Source organism: Columba livia, chromosome 14 (genome assembly GCF_036013475.1).
Source record: "Columba livia isolate bColLiv1 breed racing homer chromosome 14, bColLiv1.pat.W.v2, whole genome shotgun sequence".
Taxonomy (NCBI): Eukaryota; Metazoa; Chordata; class Aves; order Columbiformes; family Columbidae; genus Columba; species Columba livia.
In genome coordinates, this window is record NC_088615.1 from 11,642,651 (window position 1) to 11,669,916 (window position 27,266).

Genomic DNA, 27,266 nt, shown 5'->3' on the forward strand with positions numbered 1-27,266 from the left:
CACTTAAATACCTGGCTCTCAAACTGAGTCTTAATAAAGTACTATGGAAGATGGAATATCTTGATTCCCCACTTATACAGGAGTCTCTGGTTGTCCTTGCAAGTAAAGACACAAAAGAGACAGATTCTCTCAGCAAGTTCCAGACTACACACTGGTGCAAAATTTTCTTGCTCCTGTTAGATTAACAGACTATTTGGAGTGGCACATTTGAATGTACAAAAGAAATCACTGTTCCAGTTCTTTTTGCTATGTTTGCCAAAAAGTTCTCTTTCTTTCATGCCCTCCTCGTATGGTATAGAGGTCCACTTTGTCCTTTACTTCTTTATTATCTTAATGTTTCAATGCTGAACTAAAGAAGTTTCTATCCATTTGCAATCCTTCTCCAAGCAATTCTGCCATTGCAATTTTTACTATAATGAGTTCAGCAAAGGAAAGATGGGACAATTATTGAGATACAGAGGAGAAATACAAGTTTCCAGCTTCTCCAGGATTTTTAGCGGGAACCAGGAACCAATAAGAAAGGAAGACTAGACTCACTTTTTTTATCTCAGATATATCCATATTTTAACAATACTAGAAGTCAAAAATACTTCGAGAATAATAAAAAAAAGGCTTAATTCCAATAAAGATATCCTGGAATACATCTAAATACCAATTTATGGAAAGGAACAGATCAAATTAGATTATAAATTGACATTGATTTCTTTGAATGAAGATCTAGGGTCTATATTTTAAGGCCTGTATTATTGCAGACATAAAACTCAGTCAGTGACTCTCCCAGGCATTTTCATCAAGGGAAAACTTCAGAATGGGTTGGTATATCACCACAGCAAGATGAATTTCAGTGTTCATCAGCAGTGAGTCCCCATCCACTTATTGGCAATGAGATATTTATGCTGCAATTGCAAATTCTGAATATCATAAAGATGTACAGAAGTACTGTGCACACCATGATCAGAACGTAATGAAATGGAAAGAGATGAAAAAGGAGTTGTTATTATTTTTTTTTAATGAAGTATTGGTCTTTTGCAAAAATGTATCAACCTGTAAAATTCAAGTTTAGGTTTCATATGCGCCAGCACTTTGGGACCCAAATTGCTATGACCTGCTAGAGGCAGAATAAACCATCTGGATATTTAAAAACAAAGGGAGGGCGATCATCAGGCTCAGAACTAATCCCAGCTCTCACACACAGACTGGGGGCGAGTTTTCAGAAGTTTCTAAGGGCCAATAATACATTCTGGTGCTTAAAGACAAAGGTCAAACACATCGAGACAGCACAATTCCCACTCGGTGCAACTACAGATACCTTTAAAAAAATCTCTTACCGAGCCACATTTCTGCTCTGTTAAAAATATAACTCTAGGGTCAGCACCCAACTATTAGAATGAAGAAATGGCTCAGAAGAAGGCACGAAAATGAGACTAATCACTTATAATCTGCTAGTAGGAGGAGCTTCTATCCAGCCTGAGTTTACCTTGAAGTTTATTTCTCAAGGCATGGATATTTATAACACTCCAGTCAGCTTAGCTAGTTTATCAGTGATTGTTTTGTCAGCCACATAAATGTCTAATCTACCTCTTATCTTGCACAGCTCTTGGCACAATGTTATTTTATGACAGTGAGTAACATGAGTTATGTGCTTAAAATGTTTTTTTTTCAACATTTAATTACTGTCCTTTGAATGTCACATTAAATATTTGAAATGGCGCCTAATTTATTTAATGGAAATACCTTCTTTAAAGAAAAATGTGCAATCTGTGTTAATTTTAATTTTTATTATCTAGAACAGACTATAATTGGAGATTAAAATCTCAAGTTCATTTCATTGTAATTCTATTCTAAAAGAGCCAAGTTATGACATAGCTTAAATGCACAGGAAAAGGAAGGATTCTTTCAGGAGAGCCTGGTATCCCTCTCCTGCCTCACCACCACAATTCAATTGCTTTACCATGGAAGCCCAGGTGAGCATCCAACAAGACCTTGTGTTCACCAGTAGGACCTAATGAGAGGTGAAGGCGCTGAGAGCCTTGCAGAACAGTTCAAATAAAGTGTGGCAACTTCCTAAACACTTTATGATGGCATTTAACATGGTGGCTTCTGGGCAGGTATGGACAGACCCGTCTCACTCCACTCATACTTCTCCTCACACACTCCACTCTGGCCAAGAAGCCACATAGCCATCTCCCATCATCTCCAGCTATCGTGGCTGTTCCCCTGCTGGGCTGAGCAGGCTAACAGTCAACCAATGCACAACACAAGCACTGAAAATCATCTGTTTCCCATAAATGTCCCCTAATTGGATTAAATTTCTGAGAGATTGCACGTGTCAAAGATTTCACAAAGGTTCAGGACTCATCTCCAGCTGGGATCAGGAGGAAATCCTCTTTCCTCAGTGCAGTCTAGCACAGCATTGTAAGGGATTTACACTTTGTTACACACAGCTTCTGTCTGGGTTATCATTGCAGATGTGGTACAGGCACCCCATGACTAACCAGCACACTTCTGCTACATGTTTATTTTATTACACTCACCAAAGACAAAATCAGTCTTTTCGTAATAACTTTCTCACGGAATACCTAGTCTGTGTTCTGCTGTGTTTTGTTTAAAGTGTGAGTCCTTGAGTGGTCCAAGCTTTCCAGTCACTTGGATGCCAAGTGATATCTGTCATGAGCTGGCAACTGACTTAGCCAGGGTTTCTTTTAGGCACCTGGGCCATTCCAGACTTCGTAGTATAGAATGTTCAGGCTGATGGAACTTAGATTCATTCTTAGCTTGCAAATCAATAGGTTTATGAAGGAATCCAAACGTATTTTAAACATATTTAAAAGTCATGGCTAGGACTGCAGGAAAATCTGACTATTAAGAAAGGATGAAAGATGAAAAGGAAATAAAATAGGACTTCTGGTCAGCCAAAGTACCAACCGTTATTAGAAATCCATTACAGGGAGCACCGTGTACCCTGCACTGCCAGTTAGCCAGTATTCACCATGGCAAGTCCATGCCCTTAAATAAAGCTGTTTAGTTTATGTACCCAAAGTCTGATCCCTGTGAAAATGGCTCCTGAAGACTGAGATAACTGTTGTTCACCTCCCACTGCCCAGCAGAGAATTCGTAGACTATCTCAGTGGTTTGAGAAGGTGAATAAGCTCCTGACTAACTAACACAGTCTTGTGGAATTAGAGAGAGATTCCTGAATCTAACAGACATTTTTCTCTCATCTCTTTTAATTTTAAGACATAATTCATAAGGACTATGGTCTCTGTTTTGGGGTGGAGACTGTTTTTTCTACAAGGCTTACATATTTCAAGCAACAATTGAGAGGGTGCAAGAAAACCATTTGAAAAGCTTCCCTTTCTCCTCCTGCATTTATGGCTTTGATCCACATTGTTCTGGTTAGCTGCCCTGTGGTATAACAGCAACTAAGTGACCAAAACTCTAGATAGAGAAGAAAAGAGGAAACCAGTCAAGACTGCGCATTGTACAACCAGAGCAGCAGCACATGCAGTGCAGGGGCAGTTCTGCCACACCAGCTCACCAAGCATGGGGCTTTTTTGCAAGCACCTTTCTTACACTGATATTCTATGACCAATTTTCACTGTTTTGCATTCACACAAAAAATGAGTACAACAATATAATCCTGCACATGTATCAAACACAGCTTCATGACTTTTTCATATTTTTAGTAAAGATATCCCACGCTTTATATGAGTAACTTAGTAGAATATTTTTTTCTGCATTATGGTTTATCAGAACATCTTGTCAGCTAATATTATCTTCCAATAGCTCTGTGATCTCCCCACAGTTTGCTATCAGCTCCAAGCCAGTGTGACTTCCTGGAAAAAGTCATGGGAGACTCAATAAAATGAAATTTGCTCCCAGCACAATAATTACTTTTTATGCTCCCAGAAATGCGCTATTGTTCAATGCCAGTAGGTGGAAACACTCAAGAAGAGACCTGCAATTTATAAAAGAACAACATGAGTGAAACATGTGCAGAAACAGTTTGATTTTTTTTTTGGCAATAGGGGATGTTACAGGACAGAACCATGTGTTTTGTTTCACTGATAGTTCCAGTGAAACCGCAAGCAGAAAATAAGTTCTCTGCATGAATTGATAAGAGGGTCATAAATAATAAGAAAATTATATCCTGTAAGTCAGCCTGCCAGCAGACCATAAAGAAAAGTCAGGACTTCAAAAGTTCTCACTTTTTTTCTCATCCTCTAGTGATACTTGTCTGATATTTATCTAACTCTGTGATAGTTGCTTCTCCAACAGTTTTAGTCCTCTCCTGGGAAGATGCCGAATATATTACCTTGGAGCAGGCAGAAGTGTTGAGTTTTGTGTTTTTAAGATCAGCAACCCACTGACCTAGTTCAAGCAGCCTGAAGGAGCCTGTTTACAGCTGTTTATCCCTGCTACTGACTAAGTGATGCTTTGTTTTTGTAGCAAGAGGGTGTGCAGGCTAGAGATGCTACTGGAGCTTCAGGAAGATGGTAAGAGATCGTCTTCTGAGTAGCCGTGCTCCAGCCTCTCCTTTCTCCCCAACTCCAAGAAGCAGAAGGCAGGTGGCAAAAGAGAGCAAATTGTGGACCACACGATCAAAACATGGAGGTAGATAAATGGAAAAAAATGCATAGTTTAGATAAAGCATAGAGAAAAGGTAGAGAGACTCAGAGGTAGCACCTCGTTACTCTGGTTTTCTCTTGGTTTTGGGAGGATCAAACAGCTTGAAGTCATCTGTGCTTCCAGGTTGCTATGGCGATACTATGTTGTGATACCCAGAAAAAGAAAATACACCCTGGAGCCTGCTGAGATTAGCAGGTCCTTGCTCAGTCTTTGCTCTTTCTGGGTCTGTTCAGTGCAGTGTCTGTTTGCAAACTGTGTACTTCATGAAAAACAGGTAAGGCTTTCAGAGCAGAAGACACAAACCAGTGTCTGTCTGTCTGTCTAGAGCTCCTCATGTCAGTGCACTTGTGAAGGATGGTTATGAGAGTCACGGGATGGTCGGCAGCCTGAGAGGAATCTGTGCGCTGAACTGGCCCCACGGTTTCTGATGAAGTGCAGTTGGCATGATAAGAGCAGCATCCCCCAAAACTGTCTCAGGGACCTGTAACACCAAGGTTTGTCTTTAGAGAGGATGTAATCTGCAATACCGCAGATTCCACACTGGTGTGTCTTTTGTTTGTTTGGTTGGTTTGTTTGTTTGTTTGTTTGTTTTTAATTCAACTGCTCAGTGACGTTTTTCTAAAGACTGACAGCATTAAGTGAGTCCATCACCTTCCCAAGCATTTTTAAGCTGAAAACTACATATACAGTCATGCGCTCATTCCTCCTGCTGCTGGTGAGAGAGAGTTTGTGTTATTTTCTCTCTCTTTAAGGCAGGGACATACTTCTTCCAGACTTCCAAATACAGATTTTTTACTATAACTAAATGCATAGCCCTTTTCCCTCTGCCCAAAAAAAGTTCAGCTGCCATCATCCTCATGAAGTCTGTGTCTGACATAGGTCCTGTATCAGTAATCGGTAACTGTGGGGGTCTTTAGCACAGCTCTAACAGAAATGCACAGCTAAAGGAGTGTGAGAAGAAACATGGTTTAGTGTGGGAAATGGGCCCGCAAAACCTAAATCTGGGAAAGGATTTAAGAGCCAGTGACAATGTAAAAAGCGTAGTATTTTAGTTAATTGACTACATATTACTTAGAAAATGCTCTTTAAATTCTATTTACATAAAAATGACAAGCACTGAACCACAGCAAAAAAAAAAAAAAAAAAAATAACCCAAACATTATTCAAAACTGCAAACATTCCCAATCTTCTTTTGGCAAATTCAAGCTAATAACCTTAGCTCTTAATCCTATGATATATTTTTCTTACTCTAAAAATAAAAGCACAAGTTTTTAACTATCATTACTGAGTCAACTGAAAATTCACATTTGAAATGCTTTTTTTCTTTTCTCATAATGGAAATTGACCTCTTCCTGAGGCTCAGGGGGTATGTGCACATATTCAAATAAAACTAGCTTCTGCTCAACCATGAGATACAAGGAAACTATAATTCTGTATATTTCCAGTGTCCATGGAAATTTTTCACAATTCTGGCTAAGCCAAAGAGGTTTTCTATGAAGGACAAAGATCTGCTAATCAGCAGTAATGGAAACAAAAGAAAGAAATTCTGTGGAACACATTGCCTATGGATTTTAAGTGTTGCCTGGTGGTCCCCAGAGAGAGAAAGAAGATTTCAGAAAGAACACATGTACCGAATCTCAAGTGACATTTTGCGCCATCTGTAATTAACAAAACGAGCAAAAAACCTTCCCCAGGCCCACCTCCTCACTCCTCTTCTTGGGAATGTTTTAGTATCAGACACAGTGGCAGAGAAGTGAGAAATTTCTACAGCTGTATTCAATGTCCTTCTTGTTGGTATTGATTTTCATGCTCTTTCATAGGAGGAAGGCTTTCTGGTTTGTGCTGGTATGACAAGAACCAAGTGTGATAGCATGTTTACAGCACTGTTCAAGTCAGAGTGAATAAGCTAAGCTATTTCTGACACTATAGCCTTGTTCTTCTTCAGTCATATCTGTTCGTTTTTCTCTTTGATTTATCAGATTTTCTAATTAAATAAAAGAATTAAAAGGAATTATATAAAACTATATGTAGATATACTCATTTAAATTCTATGTCAGCTCATACTCCCATGCCCAGTTAGGAGCAGGCTGCACTGTTATTCATCAGTGTCACAAAAGTGCTTGGAAGTGCTTCTGAAATCAGATCTGAAATCAGATCAAGATGCGTGTACATATTTTAAACATCACTTCGAAAAAGAATAAAAGAAACACAGGTCTTTGCAAAACAGAGCCATGTCCTCCTTTTGCATCATTTATCTAATACAATAAAATTAATTCTAAAAGTTCAGCGTATTTCATAGTTCAAACTAGTCTAAGAATGCATTAATATGTTCTCCATATTTCCTCAAAAGCAGGTTCTGTATCCAGTCTTTGCTCCTTCAGCAAGCTCTCAGCAGAAGTACATGGAACAGCTAAAGGGCATCCTGTCTTGTTGTACATCATTATTGAAATAATATTGAGTAGAATCTCCATGCTATTAAATTTACCTTTTCATTGAAAACTATGAAACATCTGAAGCACGTCTGCAATGACTACGATCTGCATTTCTCTGATCAGATGTTTTCAATTGCACTAGCTTGAAGTGCTAGCTTGAACTTGGCGGAAAAAGTGGTCTATTTTTTCACAATGCCTTTTCTGTCATTCATCCGAAAGCAGCTAAATAGTTAATGTTCATGTCTGGGTTTCAATACATTCTGCTTTATTATAACACCTGCCACTGAAGATCTCAAAGCAATTTGTGAACATTAATCAGCTGAGCCTCATGGCTATTCAGCCAGTGTGTTATTACACAGACTGGTAAACAGAGATTTGAAAACTCATTGGATTTCTCAACAGGGCTATAAGAGATGAGCAGTAGCTTTGTCTTCCTCTTTGCCCTCTAGAATAGGAATTTTCTGTCTGTTCATTCATCTAGAGGGGCACAGAAAGCAGCACTAGTAAGGGAAGCAGACTGGTCCCAGTACTTCTGCCAGCAAAAGACACTGAGCAAAGAAACATGTTTTAGTCCAGCCACTAGTGGTTAGAATCCCTATTCAATTCTCTTCTGCCCCTTCCTGCCACTGCTGTTGGCACAGTGTCCTGGACCTTGCCAGCAAGCTGGAACCAGCTGACTCCTGGAAGTTGAAAGATCTGGTTCCTTGGGGCTACAAAATCCTAATGTGCTGTGGCCAAGGCCAGGGAGGAGTTACAGGCCACTCTGTTACTCTTCGCAGGCTGGGCATGTCCCATGTTTTGCCAGCTAAAAACTGAAGGAGACCAGTGTACTCCCTCACTGATCTTATCCAAACTCTCTGCACTTTGCAGCGATCATATTTTCTTACATGTCAAAGGCGGAAACATCATTCTGTGTGAACCTAATGATCCAATCACACTTTAATCAATGTAGCTCAAGGGCCAAGAGTGGGAAGGTGCGGGCTTCACTGCAGGCTACGCAACCCCACCAGGACACCCACGCAAACAGCTGCTGCCACAACTGCATCGAGAGCGGCACCGAGCGCGCTGCCCTGGCCGCACACGGCTGGAATCCCACCTCCCCAGCCTCCCAACAGGAGAGAGCCCCCAGCCTCAGGGATTCATGGTTGAAACAGACAAGGCGGAGAAACAAAATCAGAAAACACAAACGAAAATGAGTGGTTATGTGGAGTCCAGCAAGAACGGCAAGTGTGAAGGATGTATGTCCAAAATCAAAGGCTGCTAACTGGTTTTACTAGCAATGAAAGCTCTGCCTTAGAGAGAGCAGACAGAACAGCTAAGGCTAAACTCATAAACTGAGTGTTTGTTCCTCTTCCCTTCAGTGACTTCATGACATGTTATCATGTAATCCTTGTAAATGTTTCAAGGAAAAGTTTTTGAACGATAGTGCTTTGCTATAGTCCCTGCTGTTGGGAAGGGCTATACAAACATCTGCCATACAGCCCTCAAATAAAATTCAACCAGAGCTTTTGTTTACATGGTTTGATCCTAAAAGCAGCACTCAGCTGCAACTTTCAGCCATAGCTGCCTTATTAAAAGTGAACCTTTTATTTTAATGCCAGTACATTTTGTAACAGGAAAATCGATATACAGTAACCCAGAGTACTGCAGACAACAGCTGTAGGACATAATCTGATGACAGAAAGTGGAGAACAGTATTTTGGCAGTTATATGTTCAGTTAATCTTTCACCTTTTGTTTTTCATGGCATTGAGCTATAAAGCTCTGGGATTTATCTCCACCTGATGACACAAAGCTACACAAGATGAAGAAACCGCTGTTTTCATCATTAAACACTAATATCTAAAGAATAAATCAATTGTTACTTTTTTTTTCTTTTTTTCTTTTTTTTTTATCATGTATAGGTTACTGCAGGTTTTCCCAGAGCTACAATAAGTTAACAACGGTCTCAATGATCTCACAGCCTTTAGCAAAGATACAGGAACATACTTAAGTGTAAAGAGTACCTTGAAAAGACTACTAAATGCTTTTCATTGCCTTCAGTTCGGCTGTAGGGTGCTCAGCTCTGTCAGGGCTGGATTCACAATGCACATGTGCTTGGAAAAGTTATCTAGGTAGAAAAGAGGAGATGAAGCCTGGTACATAGGAGCATAGAAAAAACAAAAAGATCTCAATAGAGAGTTTTATTTTGATAACCTGTTACTTTTCATTATTAACAGCAAGTTTACAATTAGAAACAGACTATTCCATGTATGTTTTTATGCCATCACTAAATACTGAACCCATGAATAAACTAGGGATTTTTGGAACCTACCTACTTGTCCTTAGAAGGTGGGAGGTGATTAGTTCTCTAAATTGGCATGTGATTCACTTCGATTACAAAATAAAGGCAAAGGGCGCTAGATCATTTTGTACTGAAATTGCTTTTTACACCACATTCCACCGAGTGCGTTTTTTTCCCAGATAATAAAACTGGGTTTTTTTAAAGGTTTTCAATCCAGATTTATGTGGCAAATGCTTTAATTGAGATTGATATATTCCATTTGTTTAGCTTTCAGCCCCTGATACGGGAGTTTATTAATAAACTTGGGCTGCATTGCCCCCTAGCGCCGCGCCGGGCCGGCCGCCGTGATGTCACCGGCACAGGCAGCGAGCGCAGGCAGCGCTCGGGCAGAGCTGCCTCAGCGCTGACAAACGCTGCTTGGGGACGCATGTCACCGCAGCTACACAGGGGCGTCCTTCCAACAGAACCACCAGCGCGCAAGGGAAACCACTAAACGTCCCTTTTCTTTCAGGAACGTCATGATCAAAACAGCTGCTTTCAAGCTCCAGCCAAGACTTCTGCCTGCTAATTTCTGTTTAAACGAGTTTGTATGAGAAATTAAGCAAGTTCGAACAGCCTATGTTTTCTGACAGCCTTCAGAGGACTTCACGCTGTGCAAGTTTTACATGCTCGTAGCTGACAGCTTGCTGGGGAGATGAGTTCTCGATCTAAAACCGTCTGGTGCTTTGCAGCAACTTCTTGGGTAGAGAGATAACTTCCAGCTGAACTCAAACCACCTGCGCTTTGTGCAAGGGATCCAACCATAACTTGATATGGAGGCTGATTTTTAAGATGAATACCTACCTTGGCGATAAATCCAATTCATCAATACCGGGATATTTGAAACTGTCTGCACTAAATAATGGCAATCTTTCTGCAAACAGCTCCAATGAGACAGCAAGCAATCTGGATTCACCTGCCTTGGATATCAGTAGGGCGATAATTGTGGGGCTCATCCTAGGTGCCTTTATACTCTTTGCTATTATAGGTAATATCCTGGTAATTCTCTCTGTTGCTTGCAATAGACATTTAAGAATCCCTACAAACTACTTCATCATTAACCTCGCAATAGCAGATTTGTTGCTGAGTTTTACTGTCCTTCCATTCTCTGCTACACTGGAAGTCCTTGGCTACTGGGTTTTGGGGAGGATATTTTGCGATATCTGGGCAGCGGTTGATGTGCTATGCTGTACAGCTTCTATTTTAAGTCTATGTGCAATTTCTATAGATAGATATATAGGGGTACGTTATTCTCTCCAGTATCCAACTTTGGTAACAAGAAGAAGGGCAATTTTAGCTCTCCTAGGTGTATGGGTCCTTTCCATGGTGATTTCTATTGGGCCTCTTTTGGGCTGGAAAGAACCAGCACCCAAGGATGATAAAGAGTGCCGTATCACTGAAGAACCATTCTACGCTTTGTTTTCTTCCTTGGGGTCATTTTACATTCCTTTAATCGTCATCCTCGTGATGTACTGTCGGGTCTACATAGTGGCAAAAAAGACTACGAAAAACCTGGAAGCTGGGGTTATGAAAGGGATGTCTAACTCCAAGGAGCTGACTTTACGGATTCATTACAAGAACATTCATGAGGACACATTAAACAGCACCAAGTCCAAGGGCCACAATCCCAGGAACTCCTTAGCTTTCAAACTTTTTAAATTCTCTAGAGAAAAGAAGGCAGCCAAGACACTGGGAATTGTGGTTGGCATGTTCATCTTGTGCTGGCTACCTTTCTTCATTGTTCTGCCATTAGGTAAGTTGGTAATCAAGGGATTGCGAGGGGAGGGGGAGGAAGCGGGTTAGTTGTTTACTACAAAACTGTCCTAGAGAAAAATCAGATGAATGGGAAGTAGATATCAGTTTGAGAACTGCAGTGAGCAGATGAAAGGAAGTGAAAGTAATGCACTCCGATGCTGGCTTTTACAGAGTTATGCTGAAACTTTGTGAAGTGTGCAGCCTGCAGAAAGCCTGCTCATCTCGTAGTCCTCAGTGATGGGGCACATGTCAAATCAGGGAACAATATCTTCGGAGTTTATATATTAAATCGCCCTTTATGTTCTTTGTTTGAATTGAATTAGGTTTCAGAAACATTTTTATAGGATGCTTTAACAAAAATCCTGACTAAGAACTCAGAAAGAGTTTCAGCACTGAAATATTCTTGTTTTAAACTTCTCTTAGATGTCCAAACTATAATCCAGCAGGTCTTCTGGCATTATTAGGTGTCTTAAATGGAAATGAACCTGATCTAATTATGAGGTGCAAAACTCTCCTGAGCTTTGGGAAGCTGAAAAAGTTCTAGTTCTCAGTTCATACATCACTGATCAAATCCCAAAGGCAAACACACAAATCCCACTGATACTCATAGAAAGGTTCTCATTGGTTTCACTAGGTCTTAGTTCAGGCATTTCGGAAGATTGCCATGCGAGCTTTTGGCAGCCACTTTGTTCACTTTCAACTCTGAAATATTACTAAAGCGTTTGATGTAGCCTTAACACGTTGCCCTGTGTTCCCAAGTCCTTGTGAAATTTGCTCATATTGTCTTTAATACTAGCACTATTTCTGAAGTGGAATATCTCAAGACACTGGATTACAAAGCCCTCAAAAATATCTGTCCAAAATTAATTTCTCTGAGACACAGACAAACTGGCAGCCTAAATATGGGAAGATGTGAAAAAAGAAAAAGGAAAAAAAAGCCTTTATTAATGTTCTGTATTAGTGTTTACTTAGTTACCCCACCAAAACATTTCTAATTGAGTGGTAAGCGAATATTTTTAGAGACTGTTGCAGAAAACTAAACTGAGTTGAGCAACCTGATCCTGGTGAAGTCTTGTAAAATTATAGTATCAGTGAATGTGTAATATAATTTAGACTGGAGTCTTTACTGCAAGACAAGTACTTAAGATATTGCAGGGCAATGTTATAATCTCTAGTTTATTGTATCATAAACTTAAAAATATTTATGCTTCACAATAGGCATAAAACTAATGTCAATGATGTGAAAAATTCTAAACAGAAGGAAAATTGTGAGTTCTCTTTGGCTACTGAAGTTTAAGTCCTTGTGCTGGGTCTCGAAGAAAGTTTGTAACAGAGCAAGTTTCCAACTATTGCAAAAATACATAGCTAGATATGTAGCCAGTAGGTCATGATCCTCTGATTGCCTCCTTGATTTTGAATTATTGAAGGAACTTTGAAGGAAAAAGGCAAATGGGAATGCAGTAGGGCATATTCTTAGCTAACAGAAGCCAGTATAGCTACTGATGCTGTTCAGTGAACACAGATGAAGACCAGTCCATTAAAAACATTATGGTCCCAGCGCAGAAGCAATGTAAGAAACAATTAAGTTTCTTGAGTGACAGTTTTCCTTTTGAGAGGTTATTTCAAAACGCCTGGTCTTTCCTGCCAGGTTTAATGAGTCATTGCTTAAGACACATGAGTGGAGAATTTATTGCTTGTCACAAAACGATTTTATCTCTCATACCAATTGTGTCCAAGGCATCAGAGGGGTGACGGGCTGAGAGCCTCCACCACAGCACATTGTGTGCTGCAGAGCTGCTGGGGGGCTGAAGGGCTAAACCCTTGGCTGGGAGCTCTGACTCAACACAGACCAAGGGCCCCTAAGCCCCAGCACGCTCACCCCAGCGCTGTGAGCTCCTGGTGCCCCACAGGGCTGAGGTTCAGAAAGAGTTGCCGTTGTGGCAGCTTGAAGAGGGAAAAATCAGCATCTTGGCATTGCAATATAGACTGCCGGCCCTCCTGTCCTCTGTCTAGAAACCCTTTCAGGGGATCAACTCAAGTGACAAACTTTAGTCTAAGAAAGGGTGGAAAAACGGTACACATAGTATCCAATGCAGTATCCAAACACATTTAAATAGTAGGTGCTTTCTCTTTGCTGACTAGGAATAGGGCTGGGTTTGCTCCTCATCCCTGATCTCTTTTTTTGATTCATTCAGCACACTCCAGAACCTTGTGCTTTTCATCTCTGTGTAGCAGTGCAAAGTTAATTAGTGATGTTAGGCATGACTAAAGCATTGCTCAGTAAAACAGGCGGGGAAAAGATCTTTTCCTGACATGCATTATGCAGCCACTCCTAACTGGAGGAGAGAGTAGAGCAGTGGAGAAATATGTCTTAAGGAGCTTGCTGTGTGCTGTGTTCTTCATACCAGATATCTTTTACTTTGTGTCTTGAAGTCACAAAATTAAATTAAACACTATTAAGAACCCTTACAAAACGCTCACAATGGTATTACATCAATTCCAGTGATCGGCAAACCTAAGAATCCAAAAGGTACTGATGATTTACAAGACCATCCACAGGTGCTCTGGGCTGCTTTAATCACAACCCACCTGCTCATCAGTGCAGGACTGCAAACTACAGTACCTTGTCTGCTACTGAGTCCAGACTAGCAACCAACCTTCACTATACTGGAAGGACAGGCTTCTTCCTTGGAATGTGTTTTTCATGCCTTATATTTGCACCATTAACTCAAACCCCTAAAATCATGTCTTAACAAATCTGCTTATATGTAGAGGAGTTTCCCTCATGTTAAGGGTGTTCTCAGCTCCTCTACTAGATTCACAGATGAAATTATAATTCTCCCGCTCTGACATTTCAATATATTCTGCAGCCACCCGTTTTGATATCCCAGACAAAGGATTATTGCATCAGGTGGCAGACACATACGGGGAATTGATGTGGTGCTGAAAGCAGGGATATTGCTTGAATAAATATTCCACAACAAAGGAAAATAAATATTATCAACATTTACAGACTGTTTTTCACTGGATTTGCATGGAAATCTCTCTGACAGAGCTCTGTATACAGCTAGGGAGAGGAATCACAGCACTGACATTATTATGTACTGAGCATCATGAAACGATCAGCATGAAGAATGACCCACAATCTTTTTGTAGGACTGAACTGTGCTGCATTTAGTGTTAAGTACCTGGTGATGCAGCAAAACTGGTATCAAAAAGAATCATGTGAGAAATTTGTTTTTATTCCTGTAGCTACTGGATATTCTTTCCACATAGCAAGAGCTATAGAATGTCCGTGTTGCACACATTCCTAAATGGTCTGTGGCTTTGTAAACAGTTGTCTTGACACTCAAAATTATTTGTGGTGCAGCATAAAAAATAAAATGATGACATATGTGTCTTTAAGACAACTTCTTGTGCCATAAATTCAGTGACTCAGCTTTGAAGAGTAAATATCTTGGTTCTTTAAAACAAATGTTTCTTTTCTTCCCCCCATAGAAATCCTTTCTTAGGCATCAGGACTGTGTTAAATATGTATTACTGAAAAACACTGATTAAAATAGATTATTTTTATCTAAAGACTAGAGCCCTGCAGGAATAAAGTAACACTAATTAAAACTCCTTCTTTAAAAAAAGGAATATCCAATTTTATGCCAATACATTTATTAAAAAAATAATCCAAAATGAAGGATCATATGTTTCCCCGTGGCTACTAGGTAAAAGTTTAGTCTCATTCCTGTTAATTGAGATATCAGAGTGGGCTTGCCAGTCTTCTCCCAGACACACACACACACACAACCCCCAGCAAAGGGACAATTCATCACCTCCAGTACTTTACCCAAAGCACAGTAACCTCCCCAGCCTCCTGCTTAACTGCAGAGACCAGCAGAGCATTATTGACCTCTCAGTCAGACCCGAACTCCCCCTGCTCCCACAAAACCTGTGATCTTGTCCGCTGAAGTCAGAAACAAAATTCGTGTAACTCAAATGCCAGGAGGGTAAGGTCCCTAGAGCTTCATAAAGAAGATACAACTGTTTTGACTATCCTTACATGCTAACCTTGTGAAACCTTTCCATGAAATAATAAAAAAGAACATAAAAATATTCTGCATGTTACAGGTCAGCCCATACAAAATTATTCCTAAAATAAAATGTTATTCAAGTACAGGATGTAGATTTATGTTACATCAGGCCAACCTCTGCATCTCTGCACCAAGAATACTAAATTAGGCCACTTAGTTTCCCATGGGAAACACTTCAGGGCATTACATCCAGTGCTGTCAATGCTACTGGGTTCTGCTTTCTGCAAGGTTTTAGGCCTGGTTTGTCTTCAATCCTATTTTGGTCTTGCCCCCTCTTCCCCTCTCTAACTAGCCTAGCTCCCTAGATTGGATGCCCCCAAGTTAATAGTTATACGGAATTTGGACAAATTAATGATATATGTGGCAATCTGACCCTCTGCCCACTGGCAGATCAATTTCTGGTGCAATGTTCAATTGCACAGATGAGCAGGAACCTGCTCCTCCTATTTTCTAGCCAATTCCTGTAAAACTAAACATCATAAGGACATTTCTTGACCAGTACAGCATGTTTTGTCAAAAGTGGAGGACTAGATTATTTCATTATGATCAATTTTACTACTAAAATAGCCTCCCTTAAGCCCTGGTTTAAGCTTTGGTTTGCAAAGGATGCCAATTATCCGTTACTTACAGACTTATATTTTTTAGAACAAAGTTATTTGCTATCAAAGCAGATGAAACTGCACAAATTCTGGGGTACTTCCTATGTAGGCTTTCGATTTGCAGGTCAGAGAAACAAAGGGAAATCTTAAAGTTTACGGTCATACGAAATCAAATACACAAAGCAATACAGAAAAAAAATACAAAGAAATCAACTCATGGTGACTATTCAACATCAGGGATTGCTGCAAATCCTACCTCAGGTGATCAGAAAGCTCCAAGGAAAGAAAAAAATCAGGGCTGAGCCACTGGGCAGCATTAGGAAATCTCAAAACTACTGAAATCAAAGACAGGAGACAAGTGATAATTTCACAGGAAACACGGCTTTCAGCACCCAGCAAGGCAGTGGGCACAAGATCCTTTTGCCAAAGGTATTTGCAAGTACATGTGCTATTGCTCAGGTTGGTAGTCGTGATGAAAGCACTGAGTAAAGTTACACATATGCATATGGTCCTAAAAGCATTGAGGCCATACCTCAAGATCTCAGCCGCATGTTCTTTAGTGTAGCTCTCTGTGAAATACAGACATGAACAAAAAGTTATGAGTTTTTTAATATCTTCACTGAAGTCCTCCTCCATTGCAAGATTTTGAGCTATTTTGATGTGCTTTAAAGTGATAACTAGAAACGGAAAAGCAATTACTATCAGTTTCTACGTAATAACAGAGAAAAAATATAATGGAAGTTCATACAAGATCTTTGTATCTGCGTTATTCAATTCCATACTAGAGTCCTGTTGTTTCCTGACTATGTCCAAGACAGATTGCTTCACTTATAAGTTAGAAGTGAGACAGGGAGAAAAACACACCAAAGCATGCCCAGTAATAGAAGATATTTCAGTAAAATAAATTAAATGTCAGCAAACTTAGATTAACTTTTCTAGACTCCCTTCATCAGCTAATCCTTTGCAAAACAAGCATAAGCTTGGCCAGTATTCTTTCTAGTTAGCAAGCTGCAACAGTCTGTAAATCTTTTGGACAAAATAATAACAATAATATCGTGTTTCTGTCCCTGTCTACTGTCAGTTTTAGAGTACCAAACAAGATTCTTACTAAAATTGATCTTGATTTCCCCATATTTATGTGAGGGTAACACAATTTAAACACAAGTGAATTCTCTCCGTGGTGTAACTCATCACAGCTTTTCTGGACTGAGAGGTGGTAGACTAGTATATATACAAGGATATGTAGAGTTTGTGCCAAAATGTGCTTGGTGGAATTTTTCTGTATCTCATTTTTGCTAATACGACAACTATGGATGAGGCATAAAAAACCTTAATCCTGTTGCTTTTTTTTGTTGGTTTTGTTCCTTTTCGAATTACAGATTTCCACCTTTTTCCTTTTTTTTTTTTTTAATTCCTGGGCTGGGCAAATAAACTCCTAATTGTTTTTTTCTATTGCTTCTCTAAATACCAACTTGCAAATGGTCTGTTGTAATATAAGTTTTTTAAAATAATTTTCAACTCTCAATGCTTTAAGGATCAACACCAGGTTTTGTATGGTGCTGTAGGAAGCACAGTCATGGACTGCAGACGAGAGCAAAATCTCTGGAAATGACAGATTATCTCTTAACTTCTGGCCATCAGAGACAATCTTACCATGCCAGGAGTGCCAATGTTAGTAGTTCCGTGGTTAAATACATAGTCACTGTTCCCTAAAAAGGTAAATGTAGCTACTCTGCTTTACAGTTACTTAAGAAGATGTAGCAATTCTGGGTTTTAGTAAAAGGATCTGATCTCCATCTGTATTACAACTACCATTAGCAAAGCTTCAAGGGAGGTAAAGTCCTGGTTTTATTTTGAACATTTTAGATAAGTCTCTCTTTCTAGAGCCTTTAAAAGCCTCTGAAATTTGAGCTATTGTGAATGAAGTTCAAGAAGGTCTCATAGAAGTGATCTGTTAATCTGAAATATGAGGCACCCTTAATCAGAGGTAAATAGTGTGGATTATAAGAAATTGTGGATTTAAATTAGGATAAGAAAATAAAAACAATAGCCTTTCTCAGCCTACAAGACAGCAAGGAAAACATTTTCCTAAGGCTTTGTGCTTATTCATAAACATATCCATAGAGGGAAGCACTCTTTATGGTCAGATTCTGCAATTTGTATGTCCGCTGCTTTCATTTGTTTGTTTAAGAATTTGCCAAAACAGGATCAGGGCTTAGATTGGTAGGAGTTACTGAGTTTAGTCAGTATCACTAATATAATAGTTAGCAGACCTTTATTTCTGTGATTGACTGAGATGGAGAAATGAGTATAAACTTTTACCCTCTCAGGCCGGTTAGGGGAGATTTCTCTGCCTTCCTTCACTCAAATGGAAAACAGAGAAATGAAAGACTCAAGGGGTGAGGACTTGTTGAATGAGACCTTCACCACCCCTTACAAGTGTTTGCTCACTGTACGGCCAGAAGACTCCAGCAAAGAGTATCCTCCAACTGCTATAGGTAGTCAGTTCTAGCACATAGATTCCTCACAACCAGGACACTTTTCTTAATAGGTGGCCTAGAACCTTGGACATATACGTAACATGCCTATTAATATAATGAAGAATGAGAACAGCTGTACTTGAAACAGCATCATATTTGTATTTCTATTTCTCCCACATTATCTTCTGCAATATCATCATCTTGTCAGTTATTCCTTATTTGATATTTCTCCTTCCTCAACAGCAAAGTGCTCTCCCCAACACACACACACGTTACCCACAAACAGGGGAGTGCTGCTCTGTGCCATGTTGGTTACTGCACAGTTACTGTGATCCCCAGGGTGTCGTCAGCCCTGGCACCACTGGGATACACACCCCAAGGTATCCCACAAAGACGCCAACATGCTCAAAAATCATAATCAAACACTAGCCATCATTACTTGGTTGTAGTAGTAGTAACAACCATCTTTCATTTCATTCTCTTTATTGAATTTTACACTCTTGATTTTGGATGCTCTTCCTATTTCTCAAGATCTTTTTTCACAGCTATCCTGACGCTCCTCTTCAGAAGGCCTGCAGTCCCTCCCAGCTTGGTCAACTCTTAATTTTATAACCATACTCTCTATTTCATCCTTTACTGTTTGTAAACTGTGGGGGTTTTTCCTGTATTAAATAAGTCCAGGGGAATGTAAACAAACACTGAATGCTGGAAGAAAAGAAATCAGGAGCTTTACAAATCCAATTAGCTTTAAAACCTTGGCATGCTGACTTGGCTAAGCATGTGGTAAAAGGGACCGCAGAAAGCTTAAATAAAAGACAAACACGTCCTTTCCACATTCTCTACATTCATACTCATAACTACTCTGGTCACGGGCAGCTTATTACTTTTACAGGGAGAATTTTACTAGCTGTGCACATGTAGCGTTTGAGCGTTCTCTGTTCATTAGGAGGTGGCTGCAGCTCCCGGCACTCTTGGCTGCAGCAGGAACCAGAGCGGGAGCCGCAAGGGATGCGGAGGCTCCCGGCCCGGCCTGCGCAGCTGCCTGCTGCCCAGCCCCGGGACAGGCTCCCGCTCGCCACAGTACAAATTCAACCAAGTCACTCTTTATAGGAAGGCTGAGTTCCATCAGAAAACAAATTTCTTGCAAAACAATGCTCATTTTTGCAAAAGTTGTCTTCTTGAGACAGGGTTTGATGCTGTTGAAGGTTCCTGGTTTTCATGTTTCTGAACTCATTTGTTATCATTTTGTGGTTTGCAATGCTTTTCATCACTACAGTGATTTTTAAAACATTGGCATGTTCTCGTGTGTAATGTTGAAAAGTTCAGTTTTAACTCCAGTCAGAATGACTTCTATCTGCACCAGAACAGAATAATTCCTCCGAATAAAGGAGGATATGTTTGCCTTCCAAAGATACCTTAACTACTTGAATTTGAGCAGACCCTCTAACAAAACTTCCAAATACTTATTACCGAATGTCTAACTATTTCTACTTTATGGTATTCAAACAAGATGGTGATTTTCTCTCCAGAATACCTCCACTCAGAGTTTCAAATTTTGAAACACTTCATTCTCTACTTGTTACGAATAAAGACAATTAGTTTCAAATTTTATGGTTTCTCTTTAACCTTAAGACACGGACAGAAATCTGTGCAGTGAAGCCCTCTTTCTATCCCATTATAGTTTCACAACATATTTATTGTAGCTAGTTTGTTATTACTGGTATATCAAGTGACACTCAGCAAGGTACTTAAACAACTACAAACCATTTTGTTTCAACAAAAACAAATGATGTATTTGTTCCAGTAAAGAGGAACACATACTCACACCATGTTGGCTCTCACATAAGCAAAGCTGGATTTAGAAGATTTTAAAATATTACTTTTTGTAACAGGCAGAAAACACAGCACCTGACAACTCCAAATGCATCCATAGACTTTTTCTCCTTATATCCAGGAAATTCATGGTACTCTTGCCCGACTCTTATCTAACCTAAGTATCACATACTTGATTCTGAACAGAACCGATGATTCTATAAGTAATTTAAATACTCAGTTGATATTGAATACACAGCTCATTAAAATCTAATTAATAGAAAGTCAATTACCACAACATAAGGTGATTAGAAAAGAGATTAGCAGTTGGAGTTAAAAAGTACATATGACATAAGGAGAGTAGAAAGAAATATTTTAAAGTTAAGAGGAGGAAAGCAAATAAGCAACTGGAAAGTGAACCTGCCTGGACAGAAAAAGAAAAAGCAGAGCTATTAAAGAGAAGGCAGACAGTAAAGGAGAATGTGGCTAATTTTAGATTACAAAATCATTAATCGTTTAAAATTTTCCTCCCACTGGGTACAAACAATAAATATATGGCATCTTTGAAAATATACAGAGAATGCCCTCTCCGATGAAGATGACTCATACAAACATTAACATAGGATGCAAAATTATTCAAATGCCCCTACCAGATGCAAGCTGCAGCATATTGGGCTCTGTAACAGGAATAGAGCCAGTAAAGAAGCAATTAAGCCCTTTTACTTAACATTAATTAGACCGTGTCTGGGTACTACATCCTGGCAGAAGAAGGCAACAGTAGAATGGAGTGAGCCCAGTGGAGGCAACTAAAATGATCACAAGGCTGCAGCACATTGTGAGGGGAGAGTGTGAAGGAATGGGGCTTCTTCAGCCTGGAGAAGGGAAGGCTTCAGGGGACCTGATGCAGTGCTGCCCCTGCTTTGAGGAAGAGGATGGACACAAGACCCTATAACATCCCTTCCCACTGCAATAATTCCGTAATTCTGTTAATTCTTGGCTTTCAGTCCCATCAGGTATAAATATATTATATATATGTACCTTGCATGAAGGATGAAGGGAGGAAATATAACTACACAGTGGAACCCAGTGATATGTTATAAATGGCTGTCATCACAAACAACTGATGGTCACTTATACACATTTGTTTATTTAACTCTGTGTGGCTGGAAGCAGCACATAGGGCACAATGGCACAGAGATATCAAAGGTAATTTCAAAAGTTTTAGCTCACAAACATTATCTCTGGCTAATCACTATGGTATCTGATCACCTGTGTATGCACACAACTAGAGTAGCGAGTTTTCTCCATTCTCCTGGAAGCAGTTTGGGGGGTTTTGTCTGGTTGGTTGATTGCATTGACAGGTCTAATTCTGATGCCGAGTTCTTTCTTCCACAAAGTGGAAACTCAAACATGTCCTGAGCGTTACACTATTGTCAAGAAGCCTGCCAACTATTCTATTTAAGGATCTATTCTATTTAACTATTTAAGGATCTATTCTATTTAAGGATCCTTAAATAGAAGGTCTTAACTTTCCCATCCTCTTTTCTGTATGAATATAGCAGTCAGTGGTGAGAGGTAGCAAAGGAGCAGATATTTAGATGGAAGAAAAATAAGAGAGCGGGAAAGAATACAGGTAGTGAGTGTGTGTATGTGTGTGTGCGTGCGTGCGTTTCTCCTCTGCAGAGGGCTACATCAAAACCTCCTTCAGTGAAGAGTTTTCCTTAATTAATAGTATCACGATTAAACCAGTCCAGATTTTCCTGCTGCCCACCCTGCTATTTTAAGGACTCTTCCAAAGTCCCCTGAAGTCCTTATGAGCCTGTACAAAAGCTTTGAAAGACTCTCACTGACATCAGTGGACTCTGAATTTTAATGTCTCAGTGATGTGCTGTCCAGATATTCCACAGAATAAGTGAATACAATTAATATGGCAAATTGTTTCCCACAATGTTCCCTAATTTCACCAAGGGTGCTTTACTTAGTTTCTGTGTAACAAAGCATTCATTACAAACAAAGAGTCAGACCCTAAATAAAATTAGTTTTTACTAAATAAAATACTTCTTAATTCATTTTTATGGTATTTGCTGTTGTTCAGTGTATTTCCAAACTGAATAGCTCCAACAAGTCTGTGAGCATGGTCAAAAACCATCAAAACTGATAAAGCTGATTGAGTTTCTGAAACATTTCCTGTTCTCCATTTGTGGTGGACACAGGCTTTGCAAAAACTTCATTAGTATCATAGGTAAGGTTGCAGTGCTATGTCTAATAAATCACAGGGTTTAGTGCGGAACAGTAAAAGAGAAAATATGCATTCCCTTAGAGTGAGGCTGTTAAACACGAGGCATCAGGAAAGTGACCAGTCTGAGTACAGAAGTCACTCTGGCTACCCCATCGCAAATAAATCACTGAGAAGATAATCATATGCAACATTTTCCAGCCATTTTGAAAAGTAATCTAAATCAGTACAGGGAAATATTTAATCTGTTTATCAGACTGTGATGGGAAAGTAGCTGGAGATTAGAGGAGGAAATATTAGTCTGATGTTTAGAGAGCGGATCTAGTAGGCTTAGCTTTATCAATTAATCTAGGTACCGAAACAGCCTACAGTTGTTTGCTCCTGACAGGTTAATTATGAGGTAAAGCATGCATGCAGCTAAATAAAAAGTATTGTTAATTCCAAAAACAAAGTAGGGGAAAAGGTAATATTAAAGATATACAAGCTAATAAAAATATTTTTTGTGTCTTTATAAGGTGAAAGGCAGTGAAGCTTTGCATAATAGCCACCAAATTAAACTATATTTAGAAGTACATGGCATGTATAGCAAACAGCCATCTCAACCACCTCCTGGATAAGAACAAGCTTTTCTTCTCTCTCTGTAGACAGTGAGGAGGGACTGTACACAAAAACTCAGAAACTTTCCAAAACCCTGAAGAGAGTAAGTGCCCAACTAAGTATATGCCTCGGACACTCCATTTTTCTAACAGTTAATCCTCAGCCTAAATTATGGATATATTTACCAAAGGGATTTAAGACTACAGTGTCAGTGGGATTCCAGTACTGCAAATGTAACACTCTTTGGGCTGCCAAAACTTAAGCCATAAAGTTTTCCTAATGAACACAGTCATATTCTGCAGAGTTAGCCTGAGAAAGTAGAACTAGAAGAGATCTGAAGAGGTCATTCAGGGCATGCTTCAACCCAAAGGCTGGATCAGCTATACATAAATCAGTAGACGTGCGTCTACTCTGTTTCTAAGAGCCTCCAGGGTTGGATTTTTACACCCTTCTTAGGCAGCACGTTCCAGAATTTTCCTGTCTTGGAAGACAGATCGTGTTTCCCAATCCATAATCTCAGTTTGTCTTGCTGTAATTCAAATCACTGTGCTTCATATATTTGCCACAGTGGACATGGAAAACAATTTAGTTTCCTCCTTCTTTGAACGTTATTTTTATGTTTTTTAAGACAAATTGTCATGTCTCTCCTCAGTCACCATGAAGAAAGTTGTATTAAAAAGCTACCATATTTCAGAGCATCTGTAGCTTTTGGTGTTGGAGGATCCCTTCATTAGCCAGAGATCCCTTCACTGCTGGAGTTGTGCTATGATCATGTAGTCATTCCATTTAGCCTCTGCAGGGCCAGCAATGTACCTGATCATGTGCATCAACCAGTTTCTGTTAATCTCAGGAAATATTCTTGAATTCTGCTTTTTCTTGGCTGGTGATAAAGGCAGCAGGACCCCTGAAACACACTACTTGAATGCACTGTACTACCCACTGGGAGTTCTAGCAGCTGAGTTGTGCAAGGTCTCATGGCTCTATTCCTGGTGAAAACTTCCTTACGGGTAAAAATGATTTAGCACATTATGCTGATTGCTTTTACCTTCCACCAGCTCTCCACTGGTAAAAACAGGAGGATGGCACAAAATCAGGATGACTGACAGGCAAAAAGTGCTATTTGAGAGCAAATGAGTCCTGCTCTCATATATGAACTTACTCTCACGGGGTCTGCAGTAACCTCTGTTATTGCCAGGGTCTTCTTGGAATAGTTGTCTACCACCTGATTTTTGAAAAAAAATAGGAAGCAATAGCACATTATACCACAGACAGAATTCATAGATGAAATCCATCTCCCTTCAGAGCAGGTGCGTATATATATATATGTATAAATAGAATGAAGGGTAGGAATTAAGAAGAATTTTATCCAGTTTTAATACATCAGTCTGAAATAAAAGTAATTAACACACCAGTCTGCAAATAATGTCTTATTTATCAAATTAATATACCTTGTTCAGAAAAGCATACTGCCTTGCCTTCTTGTGAAAATGTAATCTACTAGTTTGTGTATAATTTAAGAGCTAAGCAACACTTGCATTGTGCTGTGTGCGGAACATTAAAGAGTGGAGAATGAAGTAAGGTTTAATGATCAGTGTTTTCACCAACCCCTTATACCTGGATTTCTTAGTTTCAAAACTTTTCTACTACTGTTAACTAAATACTGATCTTTCTTTTTAAATGACACTACCACATAGCTTTCCAAACTGATCTATCTCCAGATCTTCTGTTAATGACTCAGCTAGGGTCGTGACAGTTTTTAACTTATTGATTTGGGCTCAGTGATTTTTCTGGAATCAGGTCTGAACACAAGGTGCCTCTGTCAGTCAGGGTTGCTCTTTTGTGTTAGTGCCCTTTAATATAAAAGAGCTTTGAAAATTCTTGCTGCAGCTGCCAAAAATGGTCTGCTGTCATTTTTTTCAAATGGCATTTGAAAAATACTTTCTCATGAAACATAGACATAAGCTCCTTACCTTTTTTTCTTAAGGAACACATATTACGTGAAGCAGTTTACAAAGATTTGGCATTTTTCAGCACACAGCTTTTTACCTTTATCCCTACTTGGTCTCTTAGTCTTTGTTGTATGTAGTTACATTTGCTTCATGTGATACAGATTATACAATCACAAGTCATTTATCTGCATTGGTTCCCAGTTTTCTATTGCTTAGTTCATTTTATTTGTCCTTAGGGAATTTCACCATTTTTTCTGTAACTCCCTTAATATTTTTTATTTTATTTTATTGAAAACTATACCATAGCATTTACTCTGTCCATATTTAAGCTGCCTAAAAATATTTAAATGTGGTAGAGGAATGTTCTGTAGATTTTCAGTTATTACAGTATAAGAGAAAGGCAAACCAAATGACCTGGAAAAATTCAACACTGCTCATTCAGCATCCACACATAAGAAAAAATGGGAGCTCTTTAGCCACTTTGCAAGCCTGACTAGACTTTAAGAACTAAAACTCATTTATATTTTAAAGGAGTTCCAGAAAACAATTTAAGAAATTTATCAGTATGAGCTCCAAAAAGTTCCTTATTGTATATAATAATGCTTTGTACTTATTTTGCAAAGTCACAAAGCCTCTCTTTTCCTTAAACGGAATGGAAAATATTAGCAATTATTATTTACAGAATCAATCCTGAAAAGGTTTGCTACAGTGTATGAGGGAGGGTTTGGAGCATCTTCCTCATCTTGCCTGCACTTAGAAACTTAGATCAATTTTCCCAAAGCTTCATAAGAATTTGACACCTATTTACTGGCTTATTCCACAAAAATCACATTAACTGTTGCTGGATCTTTCATCGAAGAGTATGGAACACTCACAGGACGGAGTTTTAAGTGCTTGCATTGATTTATCAGTTGGAAATTTGTCAAACACAATTCACAGTTTCTCTGATGTTAGACGTACTCCATACTTCCTGCAGTATCAGTCAGGACAGATGTAGGACCTCCAACAGTTGGTCAAACCCTGCAAATGGCCATCAGCAACAAAGCAATAAGGGACATGGGTTCAACTTACAAGAGTCTTGCACATGGAATGTAAGTCAGTGAAATACAGGAGTCAGGAAAGCAATACTATGAAGATTGCAACTTAACACATCCATTTTAACCTTAATGGTTAGCATGTCACTTAGCTCTGAGGCTCTGGCTGGCACCATCCCAAAACACTGCCAGGGAAAATAATCTATTATTCCAGATTCCCAGGATTTTTCCTGACTCCTGTTGCCCAAGTGAGGGGGAGGAAGAGTCTCTTCAGACAGCTGATGCCATCTTAGCATCTTATTTTCTCTTCTGAGCCAGCTCAGGGAGTAGTTGACACATTGAGGAGGGCAGTGCATGTGTGAGGAATGACACATGCCTCCTTTTGGCTTTCTTGTGAGCTAAGGAGACTCAAACACCCGTAGTCAGCACCAGGCCAGCACTGTCTTTGAGATAAACAGCCGTGTCTGCCATGGCATGTAAGAGCTATTTACCCAAGGAGCCAGGAAGAGCTTTTGCATAGTTTTGAGGCCCGAGCCATGGCCTTGACATTGCTTTGAGATGGGAAATATGCCTAGAATCACATCCCTCCCCACTAAGGCATCTCGACTGTCACAACTGACTCAGCTGCTTTCACAGCCCGGGGAATTCTGAAACCATTCCAGTGTAAAAGGTCACTCTTCTCAGATGTGACGTTCAGGCTTGAGTATCACCTTCCATTTGAAATAGTCTTGAAATCTAACTCCAATTCTTGACATAAGAATTATCTCCTGAATCCCCACTCTTCGATTACTTCAGCCAGACCCAAAGGCGTTTTCCCAGCTGGATGACTGCTGAATGCCTGTTTTGCTTTAAAAATGCCATACATTCTTTTATAAAGCCCCATTTGCTAAATTTAGCTGATCAATTGCATGTTTTTATTACTAAAGGTACATGAAATTTATTTCCTAGTGTGATTTTTTTAATTGGGCAGCCTCTTTATGGAAATTATTTGGTTCTGAATGGAAGAGGAAGTATTCATAAAATAACCTCTTTGTTTGGGTTCAACATTTTTGTGAATGCCTGGGATATGCGAAGTACCACAACTAACTTCAGGTTTCAAGAGGTTTGTACTATCACAATAATCTAGATAAATCAAGTGATGTTTAGGAGTTTTCAGAGAATGTATTAGAACGTACGAGATACATGTGAACTCGTTCCTTCAGAGAAGCGTGGGAACAGTTAGATCTTTTTCTTCAACAATGACATATGAGAGCTCTTTGAAGAAGGCACAACCTTATTCCATATGTGCATTGTGCAGCAGCTTCAACAATGGAGGCTGGATCTTTCATTGGGATCAATA

At 39.4% G+C, this 27,266-nt stretch overlaps 1 protein-coding gene across 3 annotated transcripts in view; it reads left to right on the plus strand.

Moving 5' to 3' along the window:
- Positions 1-27,266, plus strand: part of ADRA1B (adrenoceptor alpha 1B) — a 62,059-nt gene that overhangs the window by 33,304 nt on the left and 1,489 nt on the right. For 2 of the 3 annotated variants that reach the window (XM_065030042.1, XM_065030043.1), the window contains one exon: positions 9,856-11,136. In XM_065030042.1, the coding sequence (XP_064886114.1) occupies positions 10,176-11,136 (961 nt within the window). In that variant the 5' untranslated portion in view covers positions 9,856-10,175. Of the gene's footprint in view, positions 1-9,601; positions 11,137-27,266 lie in introns of those variants that run through there. The other variant, XM_005503505.3, reaches the window with a different exon arrangement.